The sequence below is a fragment of the Indicator indicator genome, chromosome 3, assembly GCF_027791375.1.
Source record: "Indicator indicator isolate 239-I01 chromosome 3, UM_Iind_1.1, whole genome shotgun sequence".
Lineage (NCBI taxonomy): Eukaryota > Metazoa > Chordata > Aves > Piciformes > Indicatoridae > Indicator > Indicator indicator.
Genome location: NC_072012.1, coordinates 19,776,427 through 19,799,912, shown reverse-complemented (window position 1 = coordinate 19,799,912; position 23,486 = coordinate 19,776,427). Strand labels below are relative to the sequence as shown.

Below are 23,486 nucleotides of genomic sequence, written 5' to 3'. Positions count from 1 at the left end.
TTGGTGATTTCCTTTAGTTGCATTACATGTTAAACAGATAGCATTCAGAACTCAGAGTAATGACCTTTAATCATGAAATTCTGCCTCATTCTTGTTGTTCTTGGGAAGATCCATCAAGTATTTGATGCTTGGGAAGCTTTGATGATTGGAGTAGCTTTAGGGCTTGCTTTCAAGTCTTGTAGTGTGTATGTATGCCAGGGCACCAGCAGTATCAGCCTTTCATCGTTGTGACTCAGGTTTACCAGAAGGTATTTTTTTTCCTCTTCTGGACAACTTCTGAACTCAAAAGAATTAGCAGTGGAGCTAGCAGGTCAGGAGCAGCTCTGCAAATCCCACAGAAGAGTGGAAAAGTAATGTATGGCTGCATCTTTCAGCAGATGTCATTGCTGTTACTAAACTGTGTGAAATATTTCCTTCTCACTCCATCTTTTAGAAGATTGAAACTTGATTCAGTAAATCTCTATGCACCATTTTTTCCACAGTACTCAGTTCTGTAGTGAGGTAAGAAACGTGAGAAACCAGTTATTAAACGTGAAAAACCTATATCAGAGGAGTCTTTAGTTTTTAAACTGGGTATTAAGAAGAATCAAAGAACCTATTTTTACTTACTCCTTTCTTTAAAAGATAACTGCCCCTGTTGAGTCATGACCTCTCTCCTTGAGCACCAACAGAAAGATTTTACAATTGACTGGCACAAAAATCTGAAGCCAGAGAAAGACATAAGCAGCTTTACTTTGTATTCAGCACATACTAAATGTTGAATGATTGGTTGAAATGTGATGTTCCACAGTATCACAAAATCACAGACCAGCCTAGGCTGAAGGAGACTGTGAAAAAAACTCTAGTCCAGCATTTCATGGGAAAAGGAACCTGGATGAGATTATGTTATTTGCTTGTGGTAGAAAGTTCTAAAGAACTCCTAGCAGAATGGAAAGAAAATCGTTCCTTGTAGTAGTGAAGATGTTCAGTATGTTCAGTCTCTGACAGATCCTGTGTCTGATTTAAAATCAGTTTTCTTTTGAATAGAAATCTGGCCCTTAGAATAGCATAAATCAAAATATGGAAAGACTGCTCAGTGTGGAGATCTTTGTGCTAGTTATCTGTTCCTGTCACTATTTCCGTGGAATAGCTCGAAGACGTTGCCACAAAGACCTAGCTCAGTTACCTGAAATATGCTCTGTTTCTTCTATTGCCATACATTTTATAACTCCTGAATTGTGCACCTTATAGTAAAGTCTGCCATACAAAGCACATGAACATAAGATGTCTATTTCTGTTCCTGCAGCCCTTTGTGGTACAGCAGAAAAAGCAGTATGAAAAAGAAGTCCTCTTCTTGGGACTACAGTTAGTACAAAGATCTCTACTTGTGTGCCCTCAAACTTGTCATCTTAAGAGATAACCTGTCATGTTAAGAGATAACCAGCTGTTGCTGAAAGAAGCAAAATAGTTTGTCTCCAAAGAAAGCAAAGTTCGAAACAACTTCTTTAAGTCTGTTAAAAAGTATCTACAGATTGCAAGTTCAGCAAGTTCAGTTTCGCTTATTTAAGGTAAAAGGTTTGTATGCATTAAAGAAAGACACACCATCTGCACTCCATAAATCACTGCCTTAACTATGTCCTTGATTTATCAAACCTTAGCATGTTTGCCTGTCTTGACCTTGTGTGGAGGGAACAGCCTTTTCTCTGCTGATGACAGGAAAGCTCCATTTCAGGTAAGAATAGATTTTCCACAACATGTTTTTTGTTGGTGGTTATAAAAAATAGATTAATTTCTTCACTTGATACACCTTTTGGTGTGCCCAGAGAGGTGGTGGAGTCTCCATCTCTGGAGTCATTCAGAATTTGCCTGGATGTCACTCTGTGTAACCTGCTCTAGGTGAACCTCCTGTGGTAGGGGGATTGGACTAGATAATCTCCAAAGGTACCTTCCAACCCCTATCATTCTGTGATTCTGTGATTGTGTGTGGCTTAAAAAAAAAAAAAAAAAAGAGAGATGGACTGAGTATGGGACCAAAAAGATATCACAGTCTGCTTTTCAGCTTTCTCACCTGTAAAAGTCTTTTATAGTCTTATGTCTACTGAGAAGAAAGAAAACTCACCTCCCCTGTAGCCCAGATAGGATAGGGGCTAGACACAATTCCTCTGTAGCCTTTGGCGGTGTAGCCCACATTCATACTCAGCTCCCAACAGGCTAACATGAGTATTTTTTGGAAGGCTTGGTCTAATTGCAGTGGTGATGACTCTGTGCAGTCCGCTTTGCAATTCAAAGTTCTGTGAAGCATATGGCATCTGCTGACCAAATGGTGCTATTTGCTTACTTTTAGTTCTGTGGAACCAGTTTTCCAAGAGGCCAAATTTAAAATACCGATGTTACTAAAAACTTCTTTTGCCTGTCACCTTCTTCTACGTTGTACAATATCAAATGCACTGAATTTCAATTAGTCATTGTGACTAAGAAGTAGTTCTCTACATCTGGTGTCAAATTCCCTACCAGTGAACCATCTCCCACCAATGTATTGTTTAATATGACATTTTTTAATCTTGCAACCCTCTCTCACCAATACATCCTTTGCCTTTGCCATATAGCTTCTGCAATGTCCTCCACAAGATTTCACAATCCATGTGTTGTCTAATTCCCTTGGTCAAAGCAGAGCTGCATTTGAACACGTTGAAAACAGACTCATCTCTACTGGGGCACGCTCCCTTTCACAGACGGTAGAAGGCACAGTCCCCTTGGCAGCTTCAGCCTCAGAAGTTACAGAAGAAGATGGGAAAGGCTTTTACTCATACTGATCCAATGTGCACCACCACAGAAACAAGTGACCATACTAACCACTTAGGGAAAGGTCATCCTTGCAACTCTTTCTTCTCCTCTGTGTTTTCCTAATTTGAACATTTTAAGAGCTGTGAAAAGGGTAAATGTGATGGAAAAGGTTTTGTTTTTTTTTAAATTATTATTATTTTTTAAAGCAACAAAAAGATGTTTCTGCCTTTCTGGAGCATATTCTTCAAGCAATTAAAAATTTGCCCACAATTCACAATCTACCCAGACATGGGAACTATGATACCAAATCATGATTCAAGGTCTTTCCTAAATGCTTCTTTGGTTAATCAGTTCTCAAATCATTGTAGGAGCTAACCCCACACCAATATAAATACCTCACAGTTGAATATTCATCTGTCAGCTCACTGTTCTGTATACCCAGTGTAATGTTTAATTAAATCCACAAAATAATGCCACAAAAATTGACAAAATGGTCTAAAAGCCAGACCACAGAACAGAAATGATAATATTCTAGGCTGGAACATTGATAATTTCAAGAGAATATTTTTTATTCTGGAGGTTATTTTTATTTTACCATGTGCACACTCTTAAAAGGTCAGTGCACATAAAAGGAAAAAAAAGCTATATCTTGCAGATGTTAAAAAAAAATCTTTGCTCTTTTTCAAGGTGATTAAAAGGCAGAAAGATAGAACAGGAGAGATTCTTTGGAAGTTATACTTCACATTTATGAATATATATTTTCACAGAAATGTGGTATAAAAGTGGGCAAGCCCCTAATTCCCTAATTGCACCAGTTTCCAAGCAAATCTAAATAATAATGATTTCTTATTAACATTAGTTTCTAACGAAACACAGCCTCCAAAAAATGACAGTGCATCACTTAATGATTTTTACTGTGTGGGTTTTGTTGTGTTTGTTAAAAAAAAAAAGTCTCTCCATCCAAAATTATTCTCCAATATATATTTTCTTGCTGAATGCTGTCAGCTTCATCCTCCCCACTGGCTTCATTTGCTAGCTCTCTAAGACAAAACTGCTCAGAAGTAATTATCATATTTTCATCTGTATTGACAGCTCTGATGTTTCAGAATATGTACTTCGAGACAAAAATTAACTCAAAATGGTCTTTGTGATTATCTTAAAGCATCATGATGGAGTTAATCTGATGAATTATTTCATCCTGATGAACATACCTTATAAGGACCTGATTCATTGCAATCTAAACATTCTGTTTTTCACAGGATCACAGAATGCTAGGGGTTGGAAGGGACCTCTAGTGATCATCTAGTCCAATCAGCCTGTCAAAGCATGATCACCTAGGGCACAGGAATGCATCCACGTGGGTTCTGAAAGTCTCCAGAGGAGATTCCACCTATCTGGGCAGCTGGTTTCAGTGTTCCATCACCCTCACTGTAAAGTGTTTCCTTGTGTTGAGGTGGAAACTTCTGTGTTCTAGCTTCTATCTCTTGTTCCTTGTCTTATTACAAAATCACTGGAAAGAGCCTGGCACCTTTGTCTTGACACCCACCCCTCATATATTTATAGATGTTGCTAAGATCCCCTCTCAGCCTTCTCTTTTCCAGACTAAACCGCCCCAGGTCTCTCAGTCTTTCTGCATAGCAAAGATGTTCCAGTCCCACAATCATCCTTGCAGCTCTCTATTGGACACTCCCCTGCAGATCCCTGTCTCTTTTGAACTGGGGAGACCAAAACTGGACACAGACATCTCAGCAGGGCAGAGTAGAAGTGGAAGAGAACCTCCCTAGATCTGCTGGACACACTTCTCTTAATCCATCCCAGGATGCCCTTAGCCCTGCTGTCCACAACATTGCTACCATTGCTGTCTGATGGATATTTGGCTGTCCCCTAGGACTTCAAAGTCTTTCTCTATGGAGCTGCTTTCCAGCAGGATGACCCCTAGTCTGTACTGGTACCTAGTGCTATTCCTTCCCAGATGCAGGAGACTGCACTTGGCCTTATTGATCTTGGCCTTTTTGAAGTTTACTTTCACCCAGATCTCCAGCCTGTCCAGTTCTCATTGGATGGCAGCACAGCCTGACGGGGTGTCAGCCTTTCCCCCCCAGTCTCATATCATCATGAGTTGGAGCACTGGAACAGGCTTCCCAGAAAGTCTCCTTCTCTGGTGACTTTTAAAACATGCCTGGATGCATTCCTGTGGAGCCTGCCCTAGGTGGTCCTCCTTTGGCAAGAGAGTTGGAATCTGTGAGATCCCATCCAACCCCTAAAATTCTGTGATTCCTAATTTATATACATAATTCATAATTCATATACAAATGCACCCATATTAAATGCAATCCTACACTGTACTTCAAACCTGACTTTTTGAAGATGTGCAAAAATACTCTAAAAGGCTTCAAATTCTGCAGCTGAATTAACTGATCTCACAAGTAAAGAGATCATTTGTTTCAGTGGAGTTTGCTGAGCATTACAGTTGAGGAAATCTACTGAAACAAGTTACTCACAACAGTTCTTTAGCCCACAGATGTTCTGAAACAGGATCTGACACTCACCAAAACGTTCATGGATCCAGACTGCTCCTCTTGCAATTAAATCTGCTCTTTCCAGATATGGATATCAGGAAATCTAGGATTTGGGCTGCCATGCTCCAGTTACATTCAACTATGCTCAGTCCTGCACTTCTCACTTCAGCAAATTATGATCACACATGCACAGAGGCTTAACAATGTATTTCCTGGTTGAACAGTGAGAGCCATATCTCAAAGGGACAAAGTTGTTTTGTGAAATGGGATTAGAGTGGTGGGTTGGGCTGGTGTTTGTAAATTGGTTCAGAAATATGTGCAGCACTGTAAAATGTTGATTAACTCACAGTAACTAATAACTTTGCTTGACATTGCTAGCTCTGCTACTTTTTATAATGTTATTCAGATAACTTAATTCCTTAAAGAATTAAAATTAAAGAAAAACCCACTCATTACTAGTGGAGAAAGTAAATATCACCCAAAGGCAAGACTTGACAATCATGGCTTCATTTACGATAAATACTCCTGTTCACTGGACATGAGTTCTCCTTTTAAGGCAGTAATTTTGTGAACTGAACAGGATTCCAAGGCTGATAGGAGCTGCAGCCAGCCTGCTAGGTGACAGATGTAGAAAAGGTCACTTTCACTGAGCTTATCTGGACAGCGCAGTTTTCAGAAGCATTTGTGCTTTCTGGACCCAGAGACACAAAGTTACATAAATAACTCCAGGTTCACTGCTCCAAGATAGACTAAGGAGATTAATGGACTTTGTAAAAAGGGAAAGTAACTGCTTCTTGTATGGGAAAATCAATTCCTCCCCTAAATTATAGAAAATAAAAGAACAAGAGATACTCTGTAACTATGTTAGTTATATTAATTCAAACACTTCTTCAAATATGACTGTTAACACTGCTATTCAGATACCTGGATATAGGACAAATATTTTTCTCTCTTACCTGTATAAAAAGATCTGTTTCATGCTACAGAAAAGTTGCATAGATCCTAAAAGACAATTTTGAGACACAGAAGCAAGGAATTTCACGGCAGGCTAACACTCTCCTGGCTTGATGTTCCAACAGAATCTGAGAGCACAGTAGTTTGTACCAAGTGACAATAATCTTTGTACAAGATGACAACAAAAGAGCAGGAACAAAGCAAACCAAGTGTTTAGCCCAAGTGATCCGGCTTGTCTCTTGTGAGGAAGATGGGCAGAGTTCAAAGTTTTATCCAAGTTGTTTCTCGGTGAATTTCCATCAGTTAGAATCTCCTGGGTTTAAGTGACTGTGTTCCATTCTCAAAATGTGTTCATGCAGCAGATGATAATATAAATGCAGATGATAATCATAGCTTTCTTAAATCTGCATGACATTAACAGAGTAAATCTACCCATTACCCTGTTCCACAGTTTCCCAGTCAGAAACAATAGTGACATTCCTCTGCCCTGATCTCTGCTCATAAAATGCATGATGAAGGCCATTTGTAAATAACGATGTGTAAGTGGTGATCTCCACATAATCATACTGTCTGATGAAAATAAACTATGGGAAATAATACAGATTATTTCAGCCAAGTATGGTTCTTAATTATATTTATAATTTGACAATTTCATGCACATACAAAATACATCAAACTCATAAGGAAAAGAAGCAGACAATGCCCCCCAAATATACAAAGAAGCATTTTAAATAACATTGTCTGTGAATGAGCACACATGTTCATACCTTCCAAACTACATTGTCACTTTTTCTCTACTTCCATAGATGTCATAGCACTCTTTGAACAAGACCTTGTAGTTCTGAATTCTCACAGACTTTGCAAACATGAAAGCAGCAAGGTGTGAGCAAGAAATTTAATTTTTAAAGGGTAAATAAAAAATTAATATAATTCTCCACATGTAACCACTAAAGGGATGGGGAGCTAAAAATTCCACATCCTTGTATTAAATCAGGAATCTTGATTTGCATATCCACCTGAAATCTCGGAGAATGATGCACAAAGTTAGATTTGTTTCAGCAGACTGAGATGCTGTTATTCTTTTCCAATAGTCCATTAATGGTACATTTGGCACTAGATTGTAGCAAATGAATCAGAAGAAGTAAAATATAACTCCTACTACTGTTGAAAAGAAGTGGACTCCATAACTCATCAGAAAAGGATTTCAGCAGTGCTTTAACAGCTTCCCATCACGGATGCCAGTAAGGATTGTATAGGAGATTAAATTTAAACCAGGGACTTGTGCTGTTTGTGTTGTCTCTGCCACAGCTGTCAGTGATAGCATTTTCCATATAAGTGTAATAACACAGAAGATCCTAGCTGCAATTAAGTTTCATTAAACTGTCACCAAAAAGTGAACCTATCCAGTCTCCTGTATCAGATCAAAGTCAACAACCATGTGAATTCATGCAATCCTGTACACAGTGTCCAGTCCCATCTCTTAGATAGGCTTTCTAGATAAATGAAGTGCAAACCCTCAGATAAATTGTTGTCCTTAACATAACTAGCTGACAGCCAGATTGTCTACTGTTATACCAACATGAGGTGAAAGCAAGTTTTCCTCATATTCCAGTTGATAACAATGTGCCCACAAGCACCTTTCAGATATTGGGACAGTTCATATTCCCAGAGGAGCACAGCAAAGCTCAGCCAGCAGCTGTGGAATCCTCTTGCAGCAGACTGTTTGGAAAACATTGACTTAGCATTGATTGCTACATTTGTTAATATCACAAACCTAGCAAACCTCTGTTATCCAGGCTGTAATTCTGTCTAAGTCTAAATTCTGTTTCCTGATCACAAGCTGAAGCTCAGCATGAGGCTCTGGGTTTGGTGAATTCCTTGTATATTTTCTTGGTGGCATCAAGCTCTGTACCACCTTGGCTGTTTCTCCTGTTGGCATCATGCTCTCATTTGAAGAATAACTCCTTTGAACTACTTTGTGTTTATAACTTCTTCAACTCATTTTTAATTTCCAATTCATATTGTAATATCAGATCTCTCAAGCAGTGAAATGCTAACTTTCCTGCATTAGGTTTCTTGCACTCAATGATACTTTGATACTTTTTTCTTTTTTTTTTTTTTTTTAATTAATTCTTGAAAGACCTAGATTTTAAGTGCCTTATTTCTTTGATCTCCTCACCCAGTATCACTCACAAGAGCAGCAGAGCAACCCTTCCGACCACAAATCACATATCAGGAAAATTTTTACCTGGAACAGACCCTGAAAGTATAGAAACACAGTGGTATCACACTGTTCTTCTACATCCTAACTTTTATGACTGCATTTTACCCAAAAAGCACATTAACAACATTAATCGTTCCTTGCTTTAAACGCTTTCTTTCCAATATAAATGACTTCCAATACTGCCTTTTAAATCTGTGGATTTAGCACATGGAGACCAGAAGTATGTGTTGAGAGGAAACCAGCTGTGGATCTGAGCGATACTTAGCTGTAGTGGATGGTAATCTTGCATTTTGCTGCGTTTGGCCACAAGAGGGCACTGCCGCAACTCTTGTCATTGCTAAGACAATGTTCATTGCTAGAAACAAGACAGACTTGTTTTCTAACCGAACCGTCATTCCAAGTTTCTTTTATGCAGATAATTCGATGAATTCAATTCTGCTTGTGTTCTCAGCATGCGTTTTACTTACATCAAGTTACTAGGCAATATTATTGAGCTTGTGAGAGCATGCTGGGCTTCATAAATGACTGATAAGTCAAAAAAAATGGTGGGAATGAATAGGATTTCCTTTCATTACCTTTAGAAACAGCTGTCCACTGCATTAACACAACTCGTTGTTCTCAGTGATAAATTCAGACAGGTCACAATCAAAAGAGGTGCTACTTTCAGGAGCATGAGAATTTGTGAAACAAAGATATGTGTTGTATTTTTCATCCACTTGTGAATGCTTAGCTATTTGCATTTGTTAAATATGCCATCATGTGCAACAATGTACAGCGCAAGCAAGGTCCACACAGGCAACTGGTTAAAGCACTCAAAGTCTGAAGATTGTCATGTCCTCCCTAATGCAAAATGCTGACTGCATTGACCTACTTAGAACCAGATAATTAAGATTTTGTTTAAAATGCTTCCAAACAGTCATCATGAGTGTACAGTATAAATTACCATAGCATTTTTGCTTTCAATCCCAATATTTTATATATATAAACCTGTGTCATTTACCAAAACCGAGATCTATTTCTCCCTCTTATTTAAGTCCAATAAAATTTCCCCCAGAAACAATGAATGGCTGGATTTTGTTCATCAAGAGTCAGCTATGTTCCTGGGCAACCGGTAGTGCTCTGGCCTGATTCTTGCCTTCTTCTCCTGAGGGTTGGCATATTTCCACTTTGATGGAGACATTTTCAGCTTTTTTCTCTTCTTATCTGTGCACCACACTTTTTCACAGTATTCTTCCACCCTTTGGAAGTTGCTGTAACCTATTAGTTGAAGGAATTCCTTGTACCATGGTTTTGATGCCTGAGGTATACTGCTCTGCATTGGGCATGGCATTTTGTGAGGTATCTCTTCCTCATAGTCTTTATTGAACATTTCATCTACACGTTCTTCCTCGACTATTTCCAGAGTGATTTTCCTGACAGTGTGAACAATGCTGTGTTCCACTGTCTGACAGAAATAGATTCCTGCATCCAGCCGATGCAGCTTCAGGAACAAGAGACCAAGGTCCATTTTGATTATTCTATCATCTGTCTTCACCTGTAAAATAAATTGATACAAATAAAGAGCACAAGCCCTTACTATTACACTGAATCAGTGCAATTAATTCTGAATTATGTTTTCATGAATATGACATTAAATTTGGAGAGGAAGATTAGAGATGTAGGATTTTTACTTCACAGTTTTTAAGTAACAAAAAATGCTTACTTAAAGAAGAGATTAGGCTAAGAAAGGAAAGTGGTCTGGAGAATCTGGCAAGCATGGAAAAACAGATAGTGCAGCAGATAGATTTCTGTTTTCCCAGCATGGATTAGTCACTTGTGTCTAAATCACAGAGGGAAATAAGGTTGAAAAATGCAAATAAACTACTGGATGGAAAACAAATCGATGTTTGCCAGCTGACCTGTCTCTGCAAATTCTGTTACACATTGATGAATATTTTTGAGACATTCACAGCTAATGCACAGGATCACAGAATCATCATGGTTGGAAAAGACCTCTAAGATCATCAAGTCCAATGATTATCTAAATTGATCAGGGTGTGGAAGCTATGTCCCCATAGACATTTGTTCAACACAAACTGTTTCTCTGCTATCACAGATGTTTGTCTCAGACAAACTGCTTCTCTGCTCCCCTTTCTTTTTAGTCAAGCATCCGTGATAGGCTGCTCTGGGGACAGTGCAGTTCAGGAACCACTTGGGTGCCTGCATCTCACCTGTACCAATCCAAGGCTGTTGTTTCACAACTGAGCTTGCACAAAGATGAAGCAGTAGCCTCCCAGAATATTAGGAGCACTTGCCACTTTGTGACTACCACATTTGTAACATCTGTGTTCAAAGTGCTGAATGCAAACACCAGATGAAATTCTCAGGTCTATTAATTCAGGAGGGCAGATGAACCTAACGATTTTCTCTAACATCCCTGTACATTTCAGCAACCAGTTACAAGCCTTTCATAAAGATGCAACATTGCTAGCAGTGAGCTCTTTCAGCTAAAAAGTTGGTATATAAGAATGTCTACCTCTTCTTTCTTAGTTTCATGTGCTCTCTGGACAAACCAGATTACTTTTGCTTGTAAGGTCCGAGGGGTGCACTCCAGAAGGGTGCTGTTATATTCTATTCCATAAACAAGTCGCTCTTCAGTCTTCTCCATAACTTCACCTGGAAGGAAAAGATTTAAAAATATGTTCTACTACCAATACTTGTTGCATTCTGTATCCAGGGTATATCTAAATTTAAGAATGAAGTTTAATTCAGACCCAACCAGATAGTGACTGAAAAGTGTTCGGTGAAAGTCTGATCTGGTAAATTAATTTTCCGATCATCTGACAAGCACAGGATCTGGCCGTGAGATAAAGAGACCAAATTGTGCCATGATTCAGTTTAGATTATACAGAGAGAAACAGATCTCAGCCTTTCACATTGCTGATTGATTCTGCTTGATTCTTATGAAGAGTTCATTTATTTCTTTTTCATCCAGTGAAACAGAATGATTCAATACATGCTTAAAGAAAATAAATAATTAAATATCTTTAGGGCTAAAAGTGAGAGCAGATAGATTTTTGCAGAACAAAACTTTGAAAAAAACTATAGATCCCGTAACCGATATTACAGTACATATGTGAAATGAATTTATAGCTTTGGCCCAAGGGTAATAATGAAAGCATGAAAGCATGAAATGAGTCAAAACTCAGTTCTGTTTTTCCACCCAACAAAACATCTGGAGGAAGATAAGATAGCTGTTACACCAGTGGAGACCAATTGCCTCATTAATGAAAACATCTTATTCCATATTAGTGAGAAATAATCTTGGGACCAATCATCTTTATATCCTAAAAGTACAGGGTTTGATACCATTGTGATTTCTGTGTTGCATTTCAAACTTACTACATCATTAGTATTTCATATTGGAATATACTTTTCCAGAATCTACTATATCCTCCAACAGACTTCAATTTTAATGAAGCTTTCTCTGTTAAAAAATAGCTATCTAATATTTAATATCTAAAATATCTTTCTCTCTAGATATCTATCTAAAGGAACCTTTTACATTTGATTCTTTTTTTCTATAAATGTGTTGGGTGATATCCAAAATACAATTTACAGTACCAGGGTTTGAAATCGTCACTTTCCAAGGTTTGGACAAGGACAACAACATCAGACACAACAATATTTTGGGGTTTTTTTTGGGTGTTTTTGTTTGCTTGCTTCTTTTTGTTTGTTTAGTTTGGTTTGTTTGCTTGCTTGTTTTGTTTTTTGGGGTTTTGGTTTTGCTTTGTTTTGTTTGATGTTTTCTTTGAGAAAAATCTTGTTGAAGCTCCTAAATACACATTTGTATTCTGACATGTCATTGCCATGGAGCTCCTTCAATTCTGGCTGAGTGTCCTGGCAGTATTTCATATTCATTTCAGGATCCAGCTCTGTTGTTTCTTACTGTTGCTACATCTTTCTACTTGCCTTGGAAGCCCTTGAGATGTATTAGACACTTCCTTAGTCTGAATGACAGGGCTTCAAGACTACCTGAATGCACCTACCTGCCATCAAAACAAAGTCATTCTTAAATCTGGATGACATGGGCTTATCCTCATGACTCTTACAACTTGTTATAGGAATATGCCAGGAAAAAAAAAAATAAACAGGTGAAATGATGATCTGGCTTCTATTCTTGGCTGCCTGTGCTCTCTGCTCCAGGCATTTGCTAGCAATTTGTAAACATGTGAGTAGATTACCAATGAACTGCTGGCCAAAGCACTGCTGCGCTGCATTTCCATGTCGAACATCTTGTCTGCGGAAACGTCTGGAGGGGAAAAAACAGCAATCATTTGAGATAACTTGTTTAGTCTGCAGGTTGTTGGCCCTGTGCTCAAGTGACATTCATTAAAAAACATACAAAGCTAAATCTTGATTCCTAAAAATTTAGCACTGTTGTGAGAAGTACTCATTTGTGCATTGGTATTTTCTCTCTACTCAACCTATTAGGACATCACATATGAAAAAAAAAAGAAATATATTTTTCTGGGGAAGAGACACAACTACATGTCCAGTTTATGCATAATGACACTGATGTTATTAATGCTAAAACAACTTTGAACCAACTGGGCACAATTCAATGCTAGCAAGAGTTGCTGGGATGTTTAGACTGTATTAGGGTTTTCTCTCTCTGGAAGCGTTATCTTTTAAGTTTAAACAGTTTGCCATGTATGTGAATGGCAGTTCTTTTGTCCTCCTGTAACTTAGGGGTGTCAACTGATGATCAGTCTCCCCAGATGTGGGGGTGTGGATTGATGAGAAGCTCACCATAAGCCATGAGTCCATTCATGCAGCCCAGAAAGCAAATCATATCCTAGGCTGCAACAAAAGGTATGTGACCAGCAGGGCATGAGAAGGAATTCTGCCCCTTTACTCTGCTCTTGTGAGATGCCACCTCAAATACTGCATCCAGTTCTGGTGTCTCCATCATAAGAAGGACACAGAGCTGTTGGAGTGAGTCCAGAGGAGGGCCACAAAGATGATCCAAGGGCTGGAACACCTGTGCTATGAAGATAGGCTGAGGGAGCTGGGGTTGTTCAGCGTAAAGAAGAGAAGACTCTGGAGGGACATTAGAGCTGCCTTCCAACATCTGAATGGATCTTACAGGAAGGCTAGAGAAGAACTTTTCATAAAGGTCTCTAGCCACTACACTAGGGAGAATAATTTTAAACTTAGGGAGAATAGGTTTAGACTGCATCTTAGGAAGAAGTTCCTAAGGGTGTTGAGACTCTGGAGTAAGTTGCCCAGAGTGGTTGTGCATGCCCCCTCCCTGGAGGTGTTTAAGGCCAGATTAGCATGTGTACAGTATAAATATCATATATGATAGAAGCAAGCAAAGCCAAGCAGTTTTGTTATTCTTGGTATTTATTACTTAAGTAATGTCTTTCTCCAGCACTATGTGAACACAAAAGGGAGAAATTTTATTTGGCATAATTTAAATTCACTGAAACTCTGTAGATTTACACTACATAAAGACCTTGCTTATGGATCTTACTTAGTATTTCTAAACTGGAATTAGACAGTGATTATTTTCTGAGTTCTGTCACATGTGGACTTCTGGTCCAGTGGTGCTAGTGGACCAAGAAGACAGCTTTAACCTTTACTGATATTCAGAGCAGAATCAATGTTTTGTCATTGTTATTTAAGGAGAATCTTCAAATTCAGTGGGGAATCCGTTGGGCCTTGCAGGCAGAAGTGCTAAAAGTACATGTGTATTATTAAGTAAAAACTGAAATTCTGAGATAGCAAAAGAGCTTTATCACACCCTGGGAGTTGTCATTGTAATGTATAGATAGTGCATCTGTGCTTACAAAGAGTTTTGCAAAGTGTTAGTGCTGAATAATGCTGCTACCAGCTTTGCATATCTGCATATACAGATAACTCAGAAGAGATATTCTCTTACACGGTCATACATAAATATTGTAAACATTAGCTTTGAAGAAAAAACAAACAAACAAACAAACAAACAAACAAACAAACAAAAACCACACAGCTGTCAGCCCCAGCAGCCCTATTTAGCAGGAACAGGAGAGTAGCAGGCCTATATTATTTAGTCTTCAGTTCCTGAAGATCATCATAGAGCTAAAAAAAATCCTAATCCTGTAAAACAGGATATTTTTTCAGTTATTAGAAATATTCAGGAAAAAAAAATCCCATTCAGGAAAAAACGATTCTATTTGTTTGATGGAATTTTGCAGTTGTGAATATAATGGCTATGGAAGATACATTTACCTGTGCCTTAACTTCTTACTTTTTTGAAGACAGGATTTAAAAAAAAAAAAAAAAAAAGAAAGGTGACAAAAGACAAGGAGATGCTGAGAATTTTTTTTCACAAATACTGACATAAGCTTGGTATTTGTCTTTTTTTTTCCCAAGTCATCATATTAGAATTTCATGAATAATAGAGTACCAGACAATTCCTGAGATCAATTATTTCCCGAGACTAACAAATCTGCTGAATCTATGGAATTGTCTTTTGCAATCTATAACTTCATGAGTTTAGATTTCAGTGTGTAACTCTGTGCTTCCAGGAACTTAGCAAAAATTATCTGAAAGAAAGCAATACAGTTGTCATTGTCACCATCATCCTCATGTTTCTTTATCCCAGGGATAGATAAGGCAAAGCTGAAAAGTCTCAGGGAAAAAAAGACATTGTTGAGGTTTGCAGAAATGAATCAGTAGAATGAATCTGGGCTTGCAGAACCAAGTGATAGAATCCCCCACTCCAGCCTGAGCACTCGATTGCAGGCAGGCAGCAAGGAAGGCCAGGAGGTACAGGGGAAAACCGTATAGATCTGGGAAAAAAAATCTGTTAGGAGCTCCCTTGTTAGCCATGAGGAATGAGTGTATTTGTGAATCTGATGATGTGATGGAGAAAGAGGCCAGAGGGGAGAGGAGGCAGGAAAGCCAACTGTCAGTTTCATAATATTAGCTAAGGAATCAGAGGTTACCAGACCTGCTGAACGTGAAAGACATTTTTTAAATTCAGCCTTTTTTCAGCCTGGATGGTGAGCTGGCACAGCAGAGTCTCATTTGTAGAATTTAGTGCTTTTTTAGATAAAAACGGAACCTGCCTAAATCAGATTACAGCATTTATTTAAGTCCTGGACTTCTTTATCAACATACTTTGTGGAAGGTGAATCTAGCATCTTAAATGTGCAGCATGCCAGAGTCATACACTTGTAACTACCATGACATTGTGTGCTGCACTGCCAGCACCAAGATAGTGTATTTGGGGTTTGTTTTTTATTTCTCTTTAATGAAATCCTGTATTTAATTAACTATTCAGGCTATTAATTTTCAAGGAATTATAGTATAAGCTTTCAAAATTCAACACATTAGGAACCAGCTGTCAAGTATTTTTTTGTATCCATGTTGCAGTTGTCCAGCAGAGGGGTACTTTTTTGTATTTATGTTGCAGCTCACTCTGTATCATGGTTGTGTTTGAGTCTACAGGCTTTCTGTTTTATGTTTCTCTAAACACTTGTCATACCTCAGAGGTATTAGGATCAATAGTCTTCACCAGTAGGATCATTAGGATCATAGTACTCACCAGTAGAACTGGAATTAAAGATAGAGTTCTTAGCAGTGCACTTCCTGTACTAGCAGGGCTGCTTTTACCTGTCAAAAGCCCATCACTGAGCAGACAGCAGTGGTATTAAAGCCAGGTCAAGCGTGCTGTGCTATAAGGCACAGCTCCATAAGTCCTTATGAAGTGAGGACTGACAGGAACAGGGGAATCAAGTGCTCTCCAATGTCTCTTGTACTCACGTTTCTTGTACTACTGTGTACAGCTGACACAAAGCCAAATCAAGATATGCATGCTCTGGGATGCAGTGTTTATTTAATCCCCATCCATGGCAGGGACTTGCTTTCTCAGAATCACTTGGTATTAGGAAACTCCATACTGTCTAGTGAGACCTGTATTTTCCAGCAGTGGTCTCCACCTGGTACTCAGCAGGATGCAATTTAAAACTTCCATCCACTGTTCTGAGTAGTTCTCCCTGCTTCTCCATGTAACACACAGTGTAAACTCATAAATTTAAAATGCTCTGAGCTTCAGCTATGAGCTAAAGTGAATAAAACAAATGCCATCCAGCCTTGTCAACATTATTATTAGTGTTTGCTGGGTTTTTCCAAACTCTTATATGTAAACCAATTTTTGCAGACTTCAAGAACATTCAATTGACTGATCCCTTCTTCGCTACTGCAGTGCTTATCTTAAGAGAAGAAGGGTGGTAACAGCAGTATTTTCCTCTTTTAAAGCTGGATCTGATGAATATTATGGAGGTAAGGCACAGGAGGGTGCCTGGGGTGCTCCCCATATCACTCAGCTCTGGATAAATGCATGTGTCAGGAGACTTAAGGGCTGCTACTCTGGAAATTGTCTTAGGTGAAAAATATGTTAAAAATGTACAACAGAGTTCAGGACAGAATGAATTCCTCTTATCTTTTTTTTTTTTTTTTTTTTGGACAATAAGTAGCTTGTAGAACAATATAAATGCTGACACAGTCTTATCAGGTTACTGGCAAATTTTTAACCCCCACCCTTCCTCAAAAGACATTTATTACAATTTCTACTATGTAGATACTTATCTTTCTTAAACTGGAGAGTGAAAATTTTAGCCAGACTTTTCTGACACTGAACTGAAAACCAGAGCCTACTTTCTCCCTTAGATCTGCATACAAGAGGCATTACAAGGCTACGCAATACTTCTTGCAAAAGTGGTGTAGATTTCTTACGTAGTTTAACCTTAATTATGGATTAATTCTTTATTACGCTGAGTTATTGGCTGGTTTTCATTTTCACATTTTAATGTGCTCTAACCCCAAAAAATTGAGTCACTTAATGCTTTCTCTGTTTATTATCTTCCAGAAAAACCAAGGGAAATGTTTGTTATGGGGAACGAGGCTTGTGACTGGCTGCCCAGTGAATTTGATTCTGTTCACCACCACTCTTTGGGCCCAGCCACCCAGCCAGTTCTTAACCCAGTGAAGCATCCACCCATTCAATCCATGTGCAGCAAGTTTCTCCAGGAGGATGTTGTGGAAGGCAGTGTCAAATGGTTTACTGAAGACCAAATAAACATTCACAAACTTTCCCCTCGTCTACTAAATGGGTCCCCTAGTCATAGTGGGAAATCAGGTTTGTCTAACAGGACCTGCCCTTCATGAGCCCAAGGTGATTAGGTCTGATCACCTGATTGCCCTGCACATGCTGCATAACGACACTCAAAATTATCTGCTCCAAGTCCAACACTGAGGTCAGACTGACAGATTTGTAGTTTCCTGGATCCTCCTTCTGGACCTTCTTGCAGGTGAGTGTCACGTTTGCCAACATCCAATCAAACGGAACCTACCCACTTAGCCAGGACTGCTGGTAAATGATGGAAAGTGGCTTGGTGAGCACTTCTGCGACCTCTCGCTGTACTCTTTGGTGTATGACATCTGTCCCCTTTAAACTTGTGTATGTAAAAGTGGTGCACCAGGTTGCTAACTGTTTCCTCTTGGATTATAGGGGCTTCATTCTGCTTCATTCATGCTTGATCTGTGCAACTGAATTAGGTAACTTGGGTTTGAGAGCAAAGGAAAGAGGACAGGTATATGGGAAATTACTGTACAAAATAGTGAAGGCCAGAAGCCATGAATAAGTGCATAGTGATAGAGAGAAGTCTCCCTAAGAGAAAAACTGAAGCACTCAAATTAGTTTTTTCCTTTGAAGTGGCTTTTAGCCTGACTTGTCTTTACATATTCAGTGGAGAAAACCTAAGCCTACCCTTAGCTCTTGCAGATACTCTGATTTCATTTTGGCTGGAGAAAGTTTCTGACCACTAACACAGATTCTTTTTTGTCTTTTCTTTTTTTTTTTTGCCTTCTTCCCTTTTATTTTGTCCTGTAAATCCTGGTGTATGTGCTATTGCAGTTGTATAATACTACCAAAATAAGTCTCTGTGGTTCTAAAGAATCTTTCCTCTGCATACCAAAAGATGAATAAGGAAACTGATCCTTGTTTAAAATTTACCTCAAAAAATTACTATAAAGGACTCTGCTTCATACACAATAATATTCCTACTATTGCAATTTATGCCATCCTGTTAATCTGGATATTTTTCAACCCTTAAAGATGCACTAATAAATTAGCATTAAACACAGCTTCTCACTGCTCAGTTATTTTTATGAGGGAAAGATGTAACGTACTTTGTGTTACAGTAGCAACTTTTTACATAGGCATTTTACAAACCAGATATCACAGAAAGCAGCATTTTTTACCTCTTTGCCTGCATTCCTGTGGGATAGTACCGGGAGCAGGAGATACCATCCCAAGCACAATATGGATCTCGAGCCAGGCAGCAGTCTGCGCAGGCAGTACCATACATGTCACACTGGTGGAACTTCACTTGTGCTATTACTGACTCAGATCCAACATAGAGCTGTTGCTGGTGAGAAAAGAGGAAAAAAAAAAAAAAGAAAAAAAGCCACCACATATGATTAAATTTCTAGAACTTCCACTGAAACTTCTGATATGAATGGAGTTATAATAAAATGTTAAAAGTTTTTGCCAGTTGTGCATCCAGCCTGTGCCCTGAGGGAGGCAGAGTTACTCTGTAGGAAAATATCTGACTATAGAATCAAGTCTACTGCATAGGATAGCAGAGGGACAAGAAAGTAAAGCTAGTAAGTTTGTTTTGGTATTTCCTTGCTTCTGAAGTTTCAGCTGTGTGTTTGAATAGGAAAGGGTTTAAGCTTCTTTTTCTTTCTCAGGTTAGTTTCCAGTGCCTCCTTCTTCACATTTCTCTGTCACCTAACAGATCTGCAAAGAAAGACTTGATGTGAGAGCTTTAAAACAAAGAAGTTAAAATTTGGAGAAGTTTTAACCAATCTCAATCTTAAAATGGGATTTATCAAATAAATTTAACTCTTGGTGAGGCTACTCACATGCAGTCACATACAGACATGCACAGCACTGCATAAAAGGTGAATTTATCTTTTGTTTGCTGGTGCTATGCAATCCTTTCTTACCAATTTACTGTCAATAATCTACTTCAATATTTGTTGGTAGGGTTTGGATTTTTTTCAGCGTTAGGGTAAGACTGAATCTTTTGAGTTCACATAAATGTCCTCTTCAAATCAAGTGAAAGATGCCCAATCTGATTAATGAGATGATGGCATAATAAATTCAGAAAAGAATATCTTGAATTTACAGGGATTTGTTAAAAAAAAAAAACAACAACAAACTTGTTATGGTGAATGTAAATGAGTAAACCAGAAATGTGCAGTGTGCACTGCAGTAGGAACTGTCTGTGCACAGTCAGAAGAAGGATTCTTAATGAATACTTAAACTGTGCTTAACCTAATGGTCAAACTTAGTCCATATTTCCCCCTTTAAGAACAAGCTTTCAAAATGTAATACTTTTAAATTCTTAAAGATCTAAAGTAGAGGCAGTTCATTTATTCTGACTTGACTATCAAAAAAAAAAAAAAAAAGGAATTTTAATCCAGATAGTTCTTTTTTGTTCTTACTTATAACTCCCATATCTGACTAGGTCACAAAAATTTTACTCTTAGAAATGCCAGGAGGAGAGACTAGAAGAGGATGGTAATAGCATCTGAAGTAAACTAGATGATAGGAGCAGGAACTCAATATGCCAGCTGGAATGAAGAAGAAACTTATGATCCTTTTTTGAGGGGAATTCTTTCTTGTATGCAAAGGTTGCAATGTGATTGTCTCAAAAGACATGAAGAACACTTTCAGTGAGACATATGAGGTGGGTTTTTTCTCTTTCATCTTTTAGCAGAGGTAAAGACTACTCTAATTCTTGGTTCATCAGAAGAGGGTGAAAAGCATACGATATCTAGCCAAGTGAACATCAAAGAAGAACATTCCTTCCCAGGCTCTGAAGATAACTAACTCAGCCCTGAAACATATTTTATTGTACCACTGACTTAGTGAAGACTGGTTAGTGTTATACGGATATTGAGACAAAGCTGGCAAGGGTGTCTCACAAACTCCAAGGTCAAAAGAAACCAGCCAAAATAGTCAAGCTGAGAAGCTATATAACTTCCTCTCCTCTGTCCCTTGCCCCCCACCTCTCCCTAAACTGAACTTTTAAATAGACTTCTTCTTACAGATTTCTTTTTAAAGATAAAATTACTTGATACCAACCCTGTTCCTAACACTGATTTTAGCATTTATTGTCCGTAGTACCAGATGCATGCAGTTAGTACCTTAGTACCAGTTGCATCCTGTATCAAGATTAGGTTTATCTACATTCAACAAGATGAATTTAGTTGTTTATTCTTGATATTGTTTTACTATCAGTGTTCTGGAATCCCTACACACATAGGCTACAAAGTTACTTCATTGGGTAAAATTTTATATTTGGCTATCCTCTTCTCTCCCAGTCTTTTGTCCCATATCCTGAAAAAATAAACTACTTTGTTCTTCAAAGACTGCATTATTTTGGCAGCTTTTTTACAATTCCCTATGGATTTTGCAGGTAGTTCTTAAATTAATAGAGTTAACATTCATCTTGAGAGCTAGCTGTGGTGGAGGAAGACTACTTCACTTTGTATATAGTATTTCCTTTTTAATCTTTTAATCTATGATATTGTATGGATATCTGTGAGATGGTACAGATATGAATCTGTTACAAGAGTAATAAATTAGGTGTTTATATTAGCCAAAACTAGCAGAAACTCCAAAGGGAATCAGATTGAACCAACCCTGTCTTTCATGGGCAACTGAATATGTGGGAGATGCAGCAAGACTCTTTTTGCATTGATATCCCCAGGGAGTTCAGGTCTGTCTGCATTTATCAATGAGGAACTTTTCTGTGAGTTGCCATATCTACCAAGCTAATCCCTACTGTGATTACTATGCCAGTAACTCATCAAACAGATTGGGTTTTACTTGCTTTGACATGAATGATACTGTGAACTCAGGAGAATTCAAAACCATAAATGCTTCATAAAGGAACAGAACATGTAACTGCAGGTTTATATTAGAGAAAGACTACATCTATCAGAGCAGATCTCATTATAGGTGATTTATATCCTTTTGTCTGTCTGTCTGTCTATCTATCTACCTATCAATTTACCACCTATCTATCCATCTATCTGTCTACCTATGTCTATACACTTCATAGTTACATTTAAGTCACAACCTTCCAATTTCAAACTTGTCAAAGACTTACCCTTTTTGAAGAGATTTCCATAGAAATAATAGGAACTGGCACCTAGAAGACAGGAAATATTGCCTTTCTTAGGATTGTTTTTTTTTTTTTGTTTGGTTGGTTGTTTGTTTTGTTTTGGTTTTTTTTTTTTTGCTATGACAATAAATTAAGTAAAATTGTGCTGGTGTTTACTTATTCAGCTTTGCTAGATACTTTAAGTTTTGATGCTACAGACAGATGTGAGGCAACTGACTTTCAGAAGTATTGCTTTAAAAGAGTTTATTTAAAACAGCTAGCCAGCACTTAATTTAGGATTATCAGAGTCACAGAAACACTACAATTTCCCTGTCAAATATGAGATTAGCTCTTGCAACCCTTGAATCTCTTTTGTCCTACTTGAAAGTGATAAGTGGAGTGTTCTTTATAACAAAACATTCAGTGAAGATAAGATAAAAATAGCAGGCATTCCTTCTTTTACCATTGTCTTCTCTGCCCTCTGCTCAGATTTCCTGAAGCAATGGCAAGATATAGTCTACTAAAAAGCAGATTTATTAAAAGGGCCAATTTCAGTGATTTTCCACCACCACCAGGTAGCAAGTGAATGCAGGTACCAGATTTGACTGTTTGGATGTTAGTTTTTCCCTGTGGTTGCAACAAGTTTAGCCTCCTACTTTTTGTGGCTAGCATGACATGATGTTAATACTTACTAGGAGAATTTTATTGTATTAGCTTTTTCACATAGCAAATACTGAACTTTAGTAATGGGTTATTCTTAAAAGCATAGAGTTTTACCTCATTAAGACTCTGGTTTGCCCACTGTAAAGAGATTAACTGAGTTACTGTTCCTGAGGATTGTTTTGGTTTTTTGTCTGTAACTCATTTAATCTTCCAAGATTATACTAGGCACATTTTTATGAATGCAGTTATACTCTTTTAAATGCTTAATTGGATAGGAAGGAAAAATAAGTAAAATGCAGTAAGTTTATAATTAAAACACACACTACAACCTCCAAGACTGTAAATGGAAAGACAGTAGTCCTGGTTTTCTGCAATATGTTTCAGATTTCTTGTCATAAAATAACTGTATATGTGGGAAATTTTTTGAACATAGTAATTATATATTTAATTATCCTCAGAGTATTTTAGACAGTACAATTGTGCAGAAAATTCAAGGCTTGTGTATTTCACATATGGCACAGTTCACCTTGAATACTTGCAGCTCTTCAAGAATCACCTCTTCCATTGATTCTGTCTCTTGGTTGTATATGGTAATAACTTTCAGCACAATTCCATTATCTATGAATACATTTGAAAATAAAAAAAGAAATCAACAAAACTAAAGGTTATAATTGGTGAAATCATTTATATGGCCTTCAAATACATTAAATTACTTTTTCAAACTGAAAACAGATTGAAATTTATAAATACATATGGGTAGTTGCATTTTGCTCTTATTGATGAGAGTTCTTAGAAAATGAACACATATGACAATCCATCCCTGGCAAATAAGAATCAGTTGAGACACCCCTGAGCTCTATGATTGCTTGACTTTATTTTTCAAACACTGGAACATAACTTCTTGTTGAGCTGCAAAATCATCAAAGAGGGTGACCTTATTTCAGAAAAAGAAATTAGAATAGGCAGGAGCTAAATCTATTAAGGCAAGAGAGTGTAAAGTAGCTTCAATTATATGAACCAAGTATGTAAAAGGTGGGAAATTTGGGGAGGGGGGGGGGAGGGGGAGGGGTGTGTGTGTAATGGAGTAGGAAACAAGCTATTCTTAATTGCTATCAGCAGCTCTGTTCCTCCAGGCAAGAGTACATAAGCTTT

The 23,486-nt window shown here is 37.9% G+C and overlaps 1 protein-coding gene across 1 annotated transcript in view; it reads right to left on the bottom strand.

Annotated features, from left to right (window-relative positions):
- Window positions 1-9,541: 9,541 nt before the first annotated feature.
- SEMA3E (semaphorin 3E) overlaps window positions 9,542-23,486 on the bottom strand; it is a 126,017-nt gene continuing 112,072 nt past the window's right edge. Inside the window, exons 12-17 of the mRNA XM_054399377.1 lie at window positions 22,861-22,952; window positions 21,678-21,719; window positions 18,754-18,920; window positions 12,684-12,751; window positions 10,976-11,115; window positions 9,542-9,994 (exon numbers count right to left, since the gene is read on the bottom strand). Coding sequence (XP_054255352.1) covers window positions 9,542-9,994; window positions 10,976-11,115; window positions 12,684-12,751; window positions 18,754-18,920; window positions 21,678-21,719; window positions 22,861-22,952 — 962 coding nt within the window. The remainder of the gene's footprint in view (window positions 9,995-10,975; window positions 11,116-12,683; window positions 12,752-18,753; window positions 18,921-21,677; window positions 21,720-22,860; window positions 22,953-23,486) is intronic.